Genomic DNA, 17,127 nt, shown 5'->3' with positions numbered 1-17,127 from the left:
TAAGTAAATTAGAATTCTCATCTTTTTTTCCAAGTGAATAGATAGGAGTTTACCACTAAGCTATTATTTTTGAGATTATATTTTAAGAACAGTTGGTTCTTCCAGCTAATTGCTGTTCATATACATTCAAATCGGGATTAAGGAAACTGCAACGTTGACTATCAGCGTATTTTTCTTATATCCCCGGATTTGACTGTATATTAATATGTATAAATATGGAATACAATTTCAATTTGTAAACATAGTTAATTAATTCAAAAGAAATAGTTTTATATAATGTTTTGCTACACTATAGTATAGTTTTGTAAGGTTGTGCGCTAGTGAAACGTTAGTCCACGTTGAATAATATTAATATGGGATATGTAAAAATAAAATAGTTATAGATGTCACTACTAGTATGTAAATAAAGAAAAAAAGTTAATTTATTAACACTGTTTATTGTTAGAATTATCTTATCTATATCGTCTATTATTTGCTTACACGAAGTCTATCCCTATCAGTTATCCTCAATTCAATGTCGGGAGTTATCATTGTTTGTGTTTCTAATCGGGCTCCATGTTTAGAAGGATCCAAAAGAAAACGTTTTTACTGGGATGTGGATTCCTGATTATATTTTTTCTTTATTTTGTAAGAAAATGGATGAACGCACAGTGTAGTGAGTCAGCAATCAGATCGAAAATCCGTGAGTTGACCCAGAAGTGTTCTTACAAAGACTTTTATTGAATTAGTTTCTTACTTTTTTCAGAGTCTCTATGCGAAAAGTATGAGAAGGGTGAAGGCGGCGGAGACAGTTGCTCTCACTTCTGTGGTGAAAGACCAATTATCAGTTTTGATGAATGCTTTTATCTTCATCAAGGAAAGGAAATTGTTTTTAGTGCAAAACATGGCATTTTGAGAGAAAAGGTTTTGTTCGTATCCCAATATATGTACCTACCTTAATTAACACTCTAAATTGTCCCTAGGTCATAGTCAAATCCCTGCGAATGGAACTCAACGACGAGAATACATTCAAGTCTACATATCGCTTAGAAGAGTATCCGACGTTCTCTGAATATGAGTCCATGATTCGTACATTTATTAGGGATAATTACAATCTCCAAATACAGAGTCTTGAAGAAATTTGGAACGATTCCGATGGAGTCAATTCGTCTTTAACCCCTCATCAAATGGAAATTGTATGGAGTCTTGTGAATGATAATGAATATGTTCTTGTTAAATTTTTTTCTTCACATGGGATATTCCCTGAACTTATGGGTACGTGTGGATCTTTCTTTATCGTCGAGAAATTAAATCCCATCCCATATCCGTCTGTCTTTCCTCAAAAGATTAAATTCGATGATTTTGTAGATCGAATCAAAATAGCTTCTTCTCTTTTGGAAGCATTAGACAAGTTGTCCAAGGTTCATAGTGAGCCTTTGTATTTATGTGATGTTAAAAAGGAGCATTTTGGGATATCATTCATGACTGGAGGCGTGAAGTTTTTAGACTTGGACTCTGTTTTTACGAAGACAATTCTTGGTGAGCTTTTTGCTTTCTGTGATTCACTTCATAAATATATTAATGTAGTTTAATTATAGATAGGTCTATTGGGGATGGATCGGATTGTGTTAAAGATAAGGACTGCAGATTTTTTGACTGTACAGGAAAATGTGGACATCATAAAAAATGTGTTACTGGTGTGGTCAACAATAATTTTAATATTGTTTGTGATAAAATATTCAGGGATTATAATTTCGCTTTCCGTGGCCTTCTCACAAAATCAAAACATTCCTCCAAAAAAATTAAGCGGATTCTGAATCATTGTCATTATTCGAATGAGTCTCTTGTGCTGCCTCAACTACAAAAAGCCTTTTATGAAGTTTTGACGTTCTCAATGAAAAAATATGAATTATAGCTAATAGTTTATGATACCTAAAGAAAATTAGTATCCATACAATGTAATTTAATTTATTTATCATGTCAGTATTGGATGTTTTTAAAACAATTTTAATCCTCCACTTCAATCAAGTGGAAGTGAGCCTTTAACTAAAGTATTTTCCTCCACCATGGCTTGGTGTTTATTCAATATAATTAATTATTTTTTAATAGATGAATAGATTTATTAGAGAATAATTAATAAATATATTTTTTGAAGCGTTATTATTCATTGATATTAAGTGTTGTAAGTCAATCCTCGTTTTTGATTTCGTTTCTAAGTCGCAGTTTAATTAAATTTAAGTGTGACATGAGTATGATTCAGAAGCTCTGGCTCTAACATAAGTCAACAAAAGGAATATTTTAGATTCCATGCCTATTTTTAGGAACATTTAATGCCTTAATCATGAATCTTTTAGTTATCTTCTAATCCAGTCATATTTTCGACCATTCTTTATTAGGTATTGATTAATTAATAATCTTTTTACAGTTTTGAGTATGAACAAATTACTAATTCACATTAAACTACACTTATTTCTTTGAAAATTCCGTGTTAACTTCAGAAATGTGTTTGTATTTTATATGAACCGATCCATGACTTTTTGAAAAAATAATTTTTTTTAATTAAAAAAAATCCGATAGAGTCCTAATTTTGTAAAACATTATTTTTTAGCATATACTTTTGAGGTTAAATTAAGATGAAAGATTGTCCTACGTTGATTTCAATATGAAGAATTAAAAAAATCGAAATAGGTTCTACATAAAAAGGATGGTTGACTCCCCTCAATATTTGCCTACAAAATAGATTAAGTGGGATACATTGATTAACAAAAATGAATAATGTAGATGCATGTGTTACATAAATAATTATGATTGAGTTCTTGTATTTTGTTCCTGTAGGTATTCTCTCTCATACCACCTATCCCTCTTTAAAGATCTTTTATACATTTTCCCGCTACGCAATGAATTTTCACTTCAATATTTAGTTTGTCAGCATAATAAAAGTCTTATTCATGATAATAATTAGAAGCTTTCAAAGAATATGATTGAATCAAGTCCTGATGCTTTTAATTTTATGTCAGATATGAATAAGATGCATGTCTCCTACATTGTTCCACTCCCTATAGATAGTCATCCAATTCTAGTAAAATTAATGGAACTTTATCATGTTAAAGTCATTCCTTCCCGCTGCAAGATCGCAAAGTCAATGGAGTCCCAAAGTAAAGTATTGTTGTCAAAGATTAATAAAGAACTTCTAGGAAATGATAATCTTCTTGTCTTAGACGATACTACGATCCATGTCTTGTAGTATTGATAGGTTGCCCTTATTCAATAAATTTGGAAGAGGTTAAGAAGGCTCTCATTAGAACAATTACAAGTCTTTAACAACGTTTTGGGCTCCGATTTCTATGGTGAGAGACTAAAGTTTTTCATTATAGATGGTGCAGCTTATTGTGTAAAAGCAGTCAAAAACATTAAGCAGCATTTTCCAATGATGCTTTACTTCACACTTTTCTCACTCATGGCCTAAACAGAATAGCAACTGTCTCTCCTTATTACTTCGAAAATACCGACACTCATATCTCTGAAGTAATTATATTGTTTCTTAATTCTGAAGATCGCAAATAATTGATTACTACGCCAATTCAATTCAGTCTCAATGGTATGGTTGAAAACAGTGATGCAATCTATATATATTAACTACGATAACGATATCCATTCTTGGCATATAAAAACCTCTGTTATAGAGAAATTTGTACGCACAACTTAAATGTGTACTAATGAATGAATCCGCTACACATTTTGTTGAGGTTATCATCAATAAAACCTACATTGTACAATTAATATAAAAAACTAAAAATTAAGAAATACTACTATACTCGTATCTACCTATATTCATATTAGTTATTTTGCATCTTAATTATAGATCCTCATCATATTCCATAAATAATTATTAATTACTCATATTAAATCATAAATACTAAATATAATTAGAAAAAAAAGTATAGATCCATTAGATCCAATATTCAGAGCTATATTTGAGTCTACCTTTTCAGTGTTCAGCTAAAGTACGAGTCCTTATACTCCGGGCGTTGTTGGTTCCGAGTCCAAGATATCCCATTCCGGGTACACGGGAAAATAAGTAATGTCCTACGACGAGTGAGCCCGTAACAATTTTCGTCGAGATTATCATCAATAAAAGCTACATATCTATATAAGAAACCAAATATTAGGATATATTTTTAATATTATACTCGTAGGAGTGCAGACAGATGAAGAATTGAGGATTGCTTTCAGTCTACACATACATAGTACACAAGTTTCGTTTTTGACATGGTTGAAGATTTGACCCCGGTTTCACTGCCAAAAGTGTGAAAAAAATATTTAGGGGAGAAAAAAACATTGAGAATTATATTATGTCTTTTTTAGGTTAAAAATCTCGATAAATTATGATTTTTTATGTTTCAATCCTATATTTGGTACTGTTTAGCTAAGAAATTTGAATTTGTAACCAATTTCTCCCAAAAATGACAGTTTTTGTGCGATAAATTTTTGAAATCCCAATTTTGTAGGCCTATATAATCTACAATGTACATTGAAAAAAACCATTATTTATGTTCAAATGATAGATAGTGGACAGGACTTTAAAATAAATCTATTTGTTCAGTTGCTTCTTCAATAACTTTTGTAAAATGGTCGTTTAAAAAATATGTCTCGAGTGACAAAAGGAATAAAAAATTCACTCTTTCAGATAAATTCCTGGATTTAGGTAGCCATATCTACTATTAAGAAAGGACTATATACTTGATTTAAATATCATTTTATCGGAAATGGTATAAGCTTTAAATTGATATCCAATTTATACAATTTCTTGTACAGAAATATTTAAAAATATATATATGACGCCTACTCTCTTATTTTATTGACGTATGAAAATAATACCGTCAGTCATTAAAATGGGTGGCACATAAAAACGATTGGAGCTAAATAATTGAAAATTTGATCGTTTGTACATGAAATTGTATACTTTAGGCAGATGTCTTTATTTTTCTCCTACCAGCTATAATATTTCTGTATATTTTTCCGATTTATGCATTTAAAATTTTATGCAAAATTTCGCATTACACGTGGCCTCAACCAAAATATTGAATTTGAAATATTCATGAAAACTTAATCAATTATGCCCAGCATATACTTCTTTATGAAAATGATACCCAATTGTAGTCAAACTACTTAATATTTCTTGATTTTTTTTTTTACAAGGCAATAAAAACTCGATTTTTGAGCAAAATATTCATGTTTCAGAACGCATGATATTGTACAATCATATGAATAGCACTACTTGATATTGACTAAATCAAAGTCCAATTTGTCACAGAACAACTACAAGTTCTCGAAACCACAGGTATTTGACTAATTTACTCATTTTTAGGACTTGGAAATGTTGAAGAGATATTTTTATTTCCGTCAGATTAGACATACCTTTATAAAAATGAGTATATCCAAAAAATTTCAGATTTGAAGTCTACATAAAATTTTGGTTTAGAAACCATGTATTACTTATAAGAATTTTATACAATAATGGCAATGCCACTGGGGTCGAATCTCAAACCATGTCATAAAGGGGGCCTCAGTTAATAGGGGCATTATTGTAGGGGCTCTTGTTATAGTACAGTTAGGAAATCCATGGCTTAAGAAATATTATAATTATAGGGATCCGACATGCTTAGTAGTGGACCTGAATCCATAATCTCCCCCACCCTTCACTCTTTTATTTACACAATCTCATGCTTAAAACCAGTTATCCAAATCCATAAGAATGCCTTAGTTATTTAGAACTCATACAACTGTATCACCCTGGCGACGTAAAAAAATCATTAGAAAACGTTTAAATTGCACATAAAAAAATTGATAAAATACAAACAAACTCATGAGCAATATATTACGGTCTCAGTTCGACTTTGTCAGTTCCGCTTCTAGCGGTAAGGGAACATCCTTGATTATTTTGCATCTTCATATTCCATAAATAATTAGTAATTACTCATCCTTAATATTAAATACTAAGTATAATTAAAGGAAAGAGTAAAGATCCAATACTGTCAGCTGTATTTGAGTCCAACTTTTCAGTGTTTAGGTCAAGTCTTAGTAAAACTAATTTACTTTTGGACTTCATTGACTTAGACATGGGGTAGTGAGGATAAAAATGAATAAAATAATAATAATGCCAGCTTTGGAAAATAAAACAAATACTAAGAGATATCAGGTATCAACTGAAAAAAAATCCAGGCCCTCCTTTATAATAGCTTTTTGAACTTCTCTGAATTGATACCCCCATAGAGATAATATATATAGAGCTGGGAAATAATAAAGATACCAGCATAAAGTGATGATACTGATCCATTGCAAGGGAAATTCTTTGAAACCGCAACAGCAAACAAGAGAAAATTGATAGTTGAGCCAAACATTCGGAAGCATAGTATTTCCCCCTATAAGTCTTAACATTTTTTTCAAATTAAAGGAATAATTTGCATCTCATTGGTCATTACATCTCATCAACCTGCACACCATTACTAAACCCATATGTTATTTAAATAAGAGAGAAGAGATATATAGTCCCATATTGAACATGTCGACTTTTATGGCCTGTAATTGTAACTCCAGAGCGGCAACTTTTACAAAATCCTCCAAATATATTAACAATTCTCAGATAAATAATGAATATTTTAACCTCGGGGAAGAAAAGATTCAAGAAGTCGGGTAATCCTTTTTCGTCGACGGGGAGACTCATAGTCCATCTCCGAAAGTCTGAGCAGTATGGTTTGTGCCTCGTGGAGGATGGAAGGGAACCATGGTGACTGACAAGAGGTGAAGTCTGTGTCCACGTTAGGGACCACATCATTCAATGTGGATTTCGTCCCATGAAGTGCCGGTTCTCCAATGTGACTGCTCTCCCGTTCACCTCGTTGCGTGGTGAATGTGTACAGGTGGAGAAGGGAATGGTTTCTCCCCTGCATCATCCAGAGTTGGATGAGGGTACATCAAGGGGGAATTATATTTCTCCCAGGAACGGGCAGGGTGCTTATGTTCCTAAGACCTCTGCGAGGGCGAGGGTTATTTCACAACTGGAACGGGGAGGGTGCTCGTGTTCCTAAAACCTCTATGCTGAGTAGTAGAGAGCACGGCACTATGGAGATAAAAAGTAATGCATAAATAAGAATAAATGGTTTTTCCGCGCTGTTCCAACAAGGAAAATATATGCTTTTTCCCTTACGTATTTTTAAATTAGGACAAATATATTAGTTAGGTATATCAGGTTTGAACATTTGTTTCATAGATCTAGAGGATCTTAATACTTTTTTGAATGATCCTTACAATGGATAATTAATTGATTTGGGTTGTAGTCTTATAAAAATAGTAGACATATTGGACTAAGTCGTAATCTTAAGTCTTAAGTATTAATCTCATATTTTACTAAAAACGTATAAATTATATATAATTTGGGAAAACATGAAAGTGAGAGGATTGAAGGCACCAAAGCTCGGAGCATACTCACGAATATTATTTGATTTCAGAAATAATAATTATTTATTCTTGAATTAAATTCGACTCAGAATAATCTCAAAATTCAATTATAAAAATTTTGAATACCTAAAAAAAATTATATTTAAATTTAAAAATTGGAATAAAATATTAATATACTTAATAAAATATTGGTTCAAAAATACTTTATTAACCAATTGACATCTCTGAATTTATATAATGATGGTAATAAATTATAATTGTAACCAAGTTTAATAAAAATACAAGGTTGGACCATCATGTAATCGGCCTTGCTAGAATTTTCAATTTGATGTATTGTACCAATTACTGGGTAAGACAGAGGGATTTTGACAAAACACGCCACCAATCATATGACGTCACTATTGCTGAAATGTTCAATTAGATGTATTTTACCGACTGCTGTGCAAGAAAGACAGATCCCGACAAAACACGCAACCACTCATACACAATGACGTCCACCACAGAAACACGAGGATACAAACTATGCATAGTGGCCCAGAATGCCTTCAGTCTTTTCTCCCCAAAAACAGCCATTGCTGTGGAGTCATGCACCAGGTCAAAAAAACTGGTCTGCAATGTCTATTGCTTCCTTTGGGAAGTTATCAGCCTGAAAGCTGAAGGGATCCTTCGTGGAATCCATCATTGGTGTAGTATTCCAAGAACGCTACCTATATATGGAAGTAACGGACGAGAGGAAGAGCTAATAAAGTAGATGATTGGATTGGGGGTACAATCACACACTAACTTATATTTTTCAGGCATGACTATTTAAAGGGTGTACATAAAACTACGATAATAAAATATATACACAAGTAGACACTACTGCTCAAAAGATACATTGATTGAGTTTGGCTAAAACTAATCCTTACGTCATATTAATAGAAGTAAATAAAAAAAAGGTGATACACAGCACCACCCTTCACTCAACTGCTCACACGATGACGAAGTTGATTCACGTGCCTTTTTACTATGCCTTGCTAGGTTTCAGTTGTCCACATCACATTTCCAATTTTCTTTCGTGTTGTCTCTGTAATCCAATTCGGCTAGCAAAGGCCGTACCACCCAAAGTTAATAGAAACACAAGGTTAGACCACCATGTAATCGGGCTTGCTAGCATTTTCAATTTGACATATCGTACCGACTGCTGGGCACGAGAGGAAGATTTTGACGTCATAGTGAATAGAAAGGGTACCTAATACAAAGTCACAAAAGGCCAAAATTAATAACTGGGACTACGCTGTGGGCCAAGAGAGATAAGTTTGATATCCTTGGAGTATGATATTATATGTTATTTACATTTTACAATATATATATATTATTACTAATTGATTATTATTATTACGATAATAATACCTATTCGCGATTCCGAAAAACTATAATGTATTCGCGCAATGAAACTGTTATTTGTGCACTTGTCATTTGTGATTCTCCTAAAAACATCATTTATCATCATTTTCCAAAGGATCCCTCAAGGAGGAAAAAATGGGAAAGTTCTTGCCATCAAAAGAACCCTTTAGGAAAATACCCTAGAATTTGTGAGAATCATTTTGAGCAAAATGCTTATAAAATGGATTTAAAGGGGAACTGCTGGTACTACTTTAAAAAAAAAATTGAAAGAAGATGCTATCCCTTCCAAAGGTATCATACCTGGAAAAGGATTTGAGCAAGCTCCTAGGAAAACGAAATGAATTAAGAAGTGGACCATTTTGAAGAAGATTCTAATGAAATATATTTGGAGACATTCGACAAATCATCCCAAACCAACGTAAAATCAACTCAAACACTTGTGTTAGAAAAGGTTAACGCATCTAATCAAGCATGTGTATCCCGGATTGTACAAATTAGTAGGGCTTCTAATTCCAGAAAAGATCCACTCATTCTAGAACACGAGTCACTAAGGAAATAGAATGCAGATTTACACGAAAAAGTGAAAATCCTTCAATCAGGAAATAGATTATTAGAATCCAAATCTAATTTTAAGGAAGCGATGAAAGGAGAACTGGAAAAGAGATTTACTAAATCTCAATGTAAACTCATTATCAGTGGGAAGAGGTTTGGAAAATGGAATGAGGATGATTTTGTTTAATGACTGATACTGATGTCTTTTTCCTCAAAAGCCTACCGTTACATTCAATCCAGTGGTCTACTTCCGGTTTCTAGTGTAACAACCCTAAAACGGTGGATTCGAAATTTTAAAACGGCTCCTGGAGTACAATCAAATATTACTAAACTTATCGCTCAACAAATCAAATCCAACGAAACTCCAAATGGAAACTTAGCTGTCTTGTGCTTTGATGAGATGAAGCTCCGACTATTATCAAAAAAGCACTTTGGTTGTGCCTATGGAGTAAATTTGGATATAGAAAAGGATATTTTCCATAGCATGATAAATGTGATTGTAATAATGAAGCAAATTAAAAGAAATAAAAATGGTGAAGTTGTGTTGCCTAGGGCATCTGCTTTTATGCCTACCAAAAAGGCATACGTATTTCTTCAAAATCTTTGATATCATTGTATCAATACATTAATAATGAAATTGGCATTCCATATATATTCTCGTTTAAATCAAAATAGAGAGTTTGGGTAAAGTCGGCACAAATCCTAACACTTCCATCTTGTTTGAGGATAGAAACAATTGGAGATGCCCATTCTAAACAATTAATCTTGGAAATTGTACCAGGCTTCTCCATCTCTTGAATCTATGAAGCGAACTTCTCACGATTGTCAGCGGAACTGAAAGGGTTCAAATACACTAGGAACGAGTATAGTCTTAAAAGTGAAGCACTGCTTGAGTATGCTTAATCGTACTTCCTTTCGAATCATCGAGTATCACCTCACAAATTTTAACCCTTAACATACAATATCATCACAATACACACCTTCTAAATAAAATAACCATAAAATATATAAGCATATGAGTAATTACTTAATAATACCTATCTGTTACACCAAGGAGAGACGTGACAGGAGAGAGGTTGCAGAGAAACGCTGTTGACATTTGTAACCCAATAGTGTTGTTATTTTTAAACGAACATGACTTACAATATCTCATATATTGGCTGTTTTTGATATTAAGTAATAATATGTGCGTTTGGAGCTGGCCAAACGCCTTCTAAACGACCCGAATCCTCATTGGAACCGTGTGATCTTCTTTTCGGATGAAAAAATATTCACTGTCGACCCCGTCTTCAACAAGCAGAACAATTGGGTTGTTCGCTTTGAAGACACTTCTGAAGACCTTCACCCCGTATCCAAGACGGGTGAGTGGGTGCCCCATCCTGCTGGAAGATGTTGGACGCCTTGTCCGACTACTTGGAGATCTTGAAGACCAAGGTACTCCCGTAGGTCCTCAAGATTACCAAGAAGTCGGGGAAGGCGTCCTATGTCTTTCAGTAGGATGGGACACCCGCTCACACAGCCAATACTGTGCAAGCCTGTATGGAAGATAACATGGAGTTAAAGTCGAGTCCAAGGCCAGCATATCAGGCACAGCAATGTCTCCCAACCTGAAGACCTCAGTGGAGAAGGAATGGAAGATCATGAGAAGGAACAACATTGCCAGAGTGTGCTACACCTTCTGTGGCCGCTTGAAGGCCGTCATTGAGAGCAATGGATGTCAAATTCATAAGTAATATTTGTCCTTGTGTGCTTGATAAATGTCTTTCAGTAATCTATGACGTCTGACTTAATTGAGATTCAGGAAGAGCAAAACATTGCTAACGTTGATTAGAGGTACATCTATTTTGCACAACCCGGTATAAGTTATATGTACATGCCCTTTGTTACTTCAAAGAGAGAAGTGTAAAACACAAAAATATGAAAGAGAATAAGCAACAGCTGTCGTTCCTTTTTCTAATTTTTATTGGTAGTTTTTTCATTACAAAGATTTCAACTCTACTAATTACTTTGACTTAATGAATTCCCCAACTATTCAGGCAAAGTTTGTTGTCCCCTCCAAATAATTTTTTTTTATCTCCTAAACTTATGTCATAATCCATAGACAAGGCCCAGCCTAAGATATAAAAGACGAAATAAGGGAACTCCCTAGATTGGGACTTTCTAAGCAGTGGCGTTCACAGGATTTTTTAACTAGCAATAATTTGATAATCGTAAATAATTTCTTAATTGGGGGGCTAATATATTCCTTCGCAGATTAGACTTTATATACTGGTGTTTTATACAAGACCTCGAGGTTAAGAATCACTGCTCTAAGCAGGGGTGTATAACCACATGGCCATTATGTACGTGGTCATGGAGAACGTAATTAATTTTCATATATTTTTTATTCATTATCAGTCGAAATATATTTTATTTTTAAAAGTAATTTCTCTACAGTATATCAAAAATATTGCCTTTGTCTGTGTTTATTTGATCAAAGAAATAAAAACAGAATCATATTTTGTTAAATATTACAAAATTTATTATGCTTGTTAAATATTGAATTTATGATTCAACTTATTTTTTTAGTTATGAACTAAAAATAATTATAAATATAAGTATAGATAAAAATGATTAACTGAACACAATTTCTTTTAATGATAAAAATGGTCTGTTGAAAAAAAAGGTTGGGGAACCCTGTCTTAAGGGTCGCCAACAGACGCCCAATTAGCACTGAGGACCAGACACGTGATTACGAGTTAGTTTGGGTGCACCGGCGCAGGAATGCTGTTGCAAGTGTGTTTGGGAGGGGGTCAAACCATTAATGATGACGTCATCGAGTGCATCTACAGGGTTTTTTTTTTTTTTGGGGGTGAAGTTGTTAATTTTTTTGAAAAATTTTAAAGAATGTTAAATAATTTTTTTTACAGAAATTAAATAACTTTTTCGAAAAATTTTAGATTTAAAAATATTTGAAAGGGACAAAATTTGAACTTTTGTCTTAGTTTAGAAAATAATAATAATCTCAACGTATTTTAAGCAATCGTTTGTGATCCCCCCCAAATCTTATGTATTTCAAAGGAATATAAAGATGAGCTATAAATATAATTCAGGGGGATAATTTCAAAATGTTGTGTTTATTAACGATATTTATTTTGGTGTTCTCTCATAGTTTTTTTATTATTTTATGATGTAATGTATATTTGTGTGTAATAAAACCCATTAAGAAAATAAATACTCTTTTTTATAAAAAAATGAAAAATTGAGAAAAAAATTCCTCAAATTGTGATATTTTTCTTTTCTTAAGCAAGACACATTTTCTTTAATTTTGATCACAATAAAAAAACCTCAAAAAAAGGAGGACCAATTACCCCTATGGTTCAGGCACCTCTGGTGGGGTCCTATACCCTGCTAAACCCTTTCCAGACTAAAAGCTTGTTGTCAAATTTGTGGAGAAAAAAAATTATAATTAGTTTTTGTTGTTGTAACAAAATTAAAATTTAATAATTTTCAGTTTTCATAATGGTGTTGTTTTTTAATCCATATAATACATGAAATATATCAACAAGTCCTCGTCTCTACTAAAAAAAATTTAAGAGTAAAAATTTTCTAAAAAACATTTTTTCCATTTGTCTTTACAAAAAAAAAAAAAAAAAAGAAGGCTATTCTCTAAAAACTCTCAAATAAAAAAAAGTTTTTTATCTTATCTAAAATATCATTATTTGTCAAATTTTGATTTATATCAAAATAATTATGTCAAAGTTTTGTGAAAAAGCCCAACACCCCTCACCTCCGTCTAAGAAAAATCCTAATCATGATTCTGGAGAGGACATGTCCCGATTTTGTAACTATAATTATAAAAGATTTAACATAAAAAATATAAATACAAAATTTATATTTTGATAAAATTATTTCAACTGATGGGAAAATATTCCATAAATCAAATGATTTAAAATACATCAAAAAAGCAAATTACAAAAATAATTCTCCTCAAAAAATTACTTTTACTCATCACCATCAATCTTAGTATTTTTATCTTCAAGCAAAAGGATTTGTTGTAACTTTTACTGGTCTACTCTGATGAAAATATCTATAAAATGGCTAGATTCTTATAATAAATTTGGTTTTTGAATGATTAAGTATGAAAAAAGTAGGAAAATTGGAGACAAATATCTTATTCCCGCAAATTTTATATCTAATTGCCCCTCAGTCGTCTTTTGTTGTTTCATGACATTTCTCGGAAATCTGGTTTTCTAAATGAAGGCGTTCTCAAATTATTGATACTCTTGAGCTCTTAATTAGGTCAATCTTTGTTCATAGGGTCTTTACTATAACCATTAATATTTAGTTAGACTGATTAAGAACTTATTTAATGATAAATTTTTGTCCGTAAGATAATTAGATTTGAAATATTATATCATAATATACACACAAAAATTATGATATCGCATGTTTTTTGATTTGTTTTGTCTCTTGTCGATTTTTTTATTTTTTGGTCCCTTATTCGGATTCTGAACGTTTATTGGCTGGCATGAACTAGTTTTTGATCATTTTTAATAATGATATAAGATTGAATGTCTCTCACAGTCTTTAGGCTTCGCACGGAGTACATTGAAACCCTTGCGTTAATGAACCTAACTTTCAGGACCAACTAAAACTCAGTTTTTAAACTCAAACCTCGCCAAATATTTTTTTTCTATAAAATTCATCTATTTTTATGTCAATTTGAACATTATAAACCTAAAGTCTATCGGAAAGTAACAACAAATGATTGAAATATACTTAATGAATTAATTAATGAGAGGGGTTTATATATATATATATAATACAATAAAGTATTTGTAAGTCTAAAAGTTAATGTCTTAACCAAATTTGAATGGTCTCCTATTAGGTAATTTGTATTGCTGTATATGTAAACGTTTTCTTTATGATGAGTTATTTAATTCACGTAAAAGTTTATGTGTAACCGTTGTATTATGTATGATTTATTTGTACCATTCCATGAGTTCTGGATATCTAAAATAAATAAAAGTATTCAATTATTTAATATGAAAAGGCTCATAATATCTCTACTTCTTAGATATTTTGAAAAGCATTTCTACATTATTAATAGATTTTTTAACAAATCTTCACAACTAAAAGTAACTTATATAAATATGATTTTTTCTTTAAAATTTAACAATGTTATTATACCTTGCATAAGCATCTTCGGCAAATGGACTTTGATCTTTGTAGTAAAATCCACTGTTTTGATCTTTATAGTCTTCATTGTAATCTAAGACCCTTGAATCCATTTTCCTCCGATTTGGAACAATCCTTCTGTTTCTAGAGTCCAATGGCCTCCTTATTCTTTGTCGAGGGATTTTACGTCGGGGCTTTTTTACGTGAGGTTTTCTTCGTAGAGGAATACTTATTCTTCGAGTATTCTTTCTTCGGATGACTTTCCGATTTGGTGTTAATTGAGGAACTTTGTTTGGATTCAAAGGTATATGCACCCCTCCAGAGGGGAATGAAGGAGAAGGTGTGCTACCCTCAATTGGTTTTTGAGTAAATGTATCAGCAAATGTTTGCTTTGTAGTATACTTTAATTGATTTAAGTCTACATGTTTTCGTAGATTTAATATGTTTTTTTCGTACTTCTCTGGTGGATTATCCTCTCTGAGATCGATGATGGGTGGCAGGAGTTGATGATTCTCAATGTTTTTTATTTTTGTTGGGGGTAGTGGCGGTGGTAGCTCTGATGGGGATTTATAGGAGGTACTTGGAGGAAAAGGGAGCTTCTTTTTATTCAGCTTCTTGGAGAAATCCCTTTCATGAGAGGAGTTCAAAATTTCATACTCATCCTCATAGGGGATCTCGTCGTAGTCGTAATCGTAGTCATCATCATAAAGTTCGTACTCGTCATCGTAATAAGAAGGGTGAAAAGGAGGTAAGGGTGGAAGTGGCCTTCTTGAATATAATGGCTTCTTGAGGAATTTTATGGGTCTATGAGGAGGGTAATGTGTACGAGACAAAGGAGGAAACGATGGGGCTCGTTCACCATTTCTATTATTACTACTAACTCTACTTCTGCCCAAAATACGTCCAGGGAGACTTTGGAGAGCAAAAAAACCTAGAATAATTCATAATTAAAGTGATGATCTTTAATAATAATACTGACTGAGAGGATTACAAATAATAAAGATTCTTACTTCCAAGAAGTAAAAGCGTATTGGATATTGCAACAAAAGTTTGTGTTTGAGTATCATTGTATGCGAACGGTATTCCTGGTAAAGATATCCGCGTTTGGCCTGAAGTTGGACTCGTTCCCACAAAAAAGGATCCAGCCCTTTTTTGGGATATCAAGGGTTGAGGGATTGGAAGTAAGGTATGGTTATTTGATGTATCATTGCTTGCTAGGAAATCCTTTGATGATAAACTACTATAGAGTGGATCCAAAAGGAGTTGCACGGGAAGAATGGAACCATAAGATGTGAAGTTGAAAGAAGAACTATTAGAGTGTAGCCAATGAAAAGTGTCATTAGAGTCTTGATACTCGAATTCTTTTATGTTGTAGTCTTCATATATACTACTATAATCTGGAGATTCTGGAACTGTTTCCATAGAGTATTCAACTGTTGTTTCCTCGGACGCAATGTAGGAGTTGATCAACAATAACGAATGGATTATAATGATAAGATGAACCTTTCATTGAATAAGAATACATTCATTAAGGACACATTTACCACTTTTGAAGTATTTTTGACAAAGCATTGTCAAAAGAGATATTCAATTATTTTGGTTGGTATAGAGGAACTTACCTTTCGTTCTGGCATGTTTTTTTAGGATACTTCTAGTTGTTGTGAATTCCCTTAATTTTGTATAAACGTTGCTTTAATAACTCAATCTTTAATAAATCAATTTGAGGTAGATATCTAATCTGCTACCTAAGTAAAAAGAATAATAAGAACTTGTCAACATTCAATAATAAAATAAAGCACCATAGTCAGAGAGAGTCTTTTGAACCTCTTCCACGAGTAATACAACTTAAACTAAGCTTTCAAACCTCAAATAATATCCAAAATAATTTTCATTTTCTATATGTGTATGTATATACTATAATATTTTTTTAATTGATAGGACTCTTCCTTCTACTGATAAACCACATGTTAATTTTTCTTATACTATACCATCATATCCAAATAGAGTACGTATTTTTTTAGTTTTTGTTTTTGATTGTGTATTTTAATTAAGATTTCCTAGGCAGGCCGTAAGATATTCTTCTTCTTCTTCTTTCTTTACTTTCGCTTTTCTGACCAATTCAAATCTTACGTACATGCCTACATATCCTTAATACTATTTAGTACCTACAGATCCGAGTTGGTTCTTTCTAAATGTACATATGTGTATTCATTCTCAAACCACCAAGAACTGACCTTGAGATCCATAATGATTCCTTATTGACTAATCCTCTCCTTACTTTTGGAATCACTCTCTAGTCTGAAGTCGCAATTTAGTTCAACTTAAGTGGGACTTGAGTCCAAGTACTCCGGAGTACAAATCCAAGAACTCAACTCTAACTCAATATTAAAATTGAATCCTATTAACAGATAAATAATAATATATTAACTAGTAATTGAAAAAAAAATAAAAAAAATATGTTTGCAGTCTCAAGCAAGTCTTAATGTCAAATCCGAGACGAGTCTACAGACAAAGTTTAATGAGTACTAAGTTTAACTCGAGTCAGAGTTGTGTATGTACATATATGAGTTTGAGTCAGCTCTGATTCAATCT

The 17,127-nt window shown here is 32.4% G+C and overlaps 2 protein-coding genes across 3 annotated transcripts; one reads left to right on the top strand and one right to left on the bottom strand.

Moving 5' to 3' along the window:
• Positions 1-388: 388 nt before the first annotated feature.
• On the top strand, positions 389-2,124 carry aln (divergent protein kinase domain 1C). 2 transcript variants are annotated; one of them, XM_040715521.2, is made up of 4 exons: positions 389-682; positions 746-903; positions 963-1,518; positions 1,578-2,124. In XM_040715521.2, the coding sequence occupies exons 1-4, from the start codon at positions 556-558 to the stop codon at positions 1,892-1,894; spliced, it is 1,158 nt and encodes a 385-aa protein (XP_040571455.1). In that variant the 5' UTR covers positions 389-555; the 3' UTR covers positions 1,895-2,124. The 2 variants fall into 2 exon arrangements, with proteins under 2 accessions (XP_040571455.1, XP_040571461.1); XM_040715527.2 differs by having other exon boundaries at positions 406-682; positions 1,567-2,124.
• A 12,001-nt stretch (positions 2,125-14,125) lies between these two features.
• On the bottom strand, positions 14,126-16,552 carry LOC121120638 (uncharacterized). Its single transcript, XM_040715512.2, has 5 exons — positions 16,335-16,552; positions 16,155-16,280; positions 15,546-16,038; positions 14,548-15,466; positions 14,126-14,370 (listed from the first exon to the last, which is right to left on the bottom strand). The coding sequence occupies exons 2-5, from the start codon at positions 16,167-16,169 to the stop codon at positions 14,340-14,342; spliced, it is 1,458 nt and encodes a 485-aa protein (XP_040571446.1). The 5' UTR covers positions 16,170-16,280; positions 16,335-16,552; the 3' UTR covers positions 14,126-14,339.
• Between the last annotated feature and the right edge of the window lie 575 nt (positions 16,553-17,127).

The sequence above is a fragment of the Lepeophtheirus salmonis genome, chromosome 1, assembly GCF_016086655.4.
Source record: "Lepeophtheirus salmonis chromosome 1, UVic_Lsal_1.4, whole genome shotgun sequence".
Lineage (NCBI taxonomy): Eukaryota > Metazoa > Arthropoda > Copepoda > Siphonostomatoida > Caligidae > Lepeophtheirus > Lepeophtheirus salmonis.
Note: the sequence above shows the minus strand (reverse complement) of the source record. Positions and strands in the feature narration are given on the sequence as shown.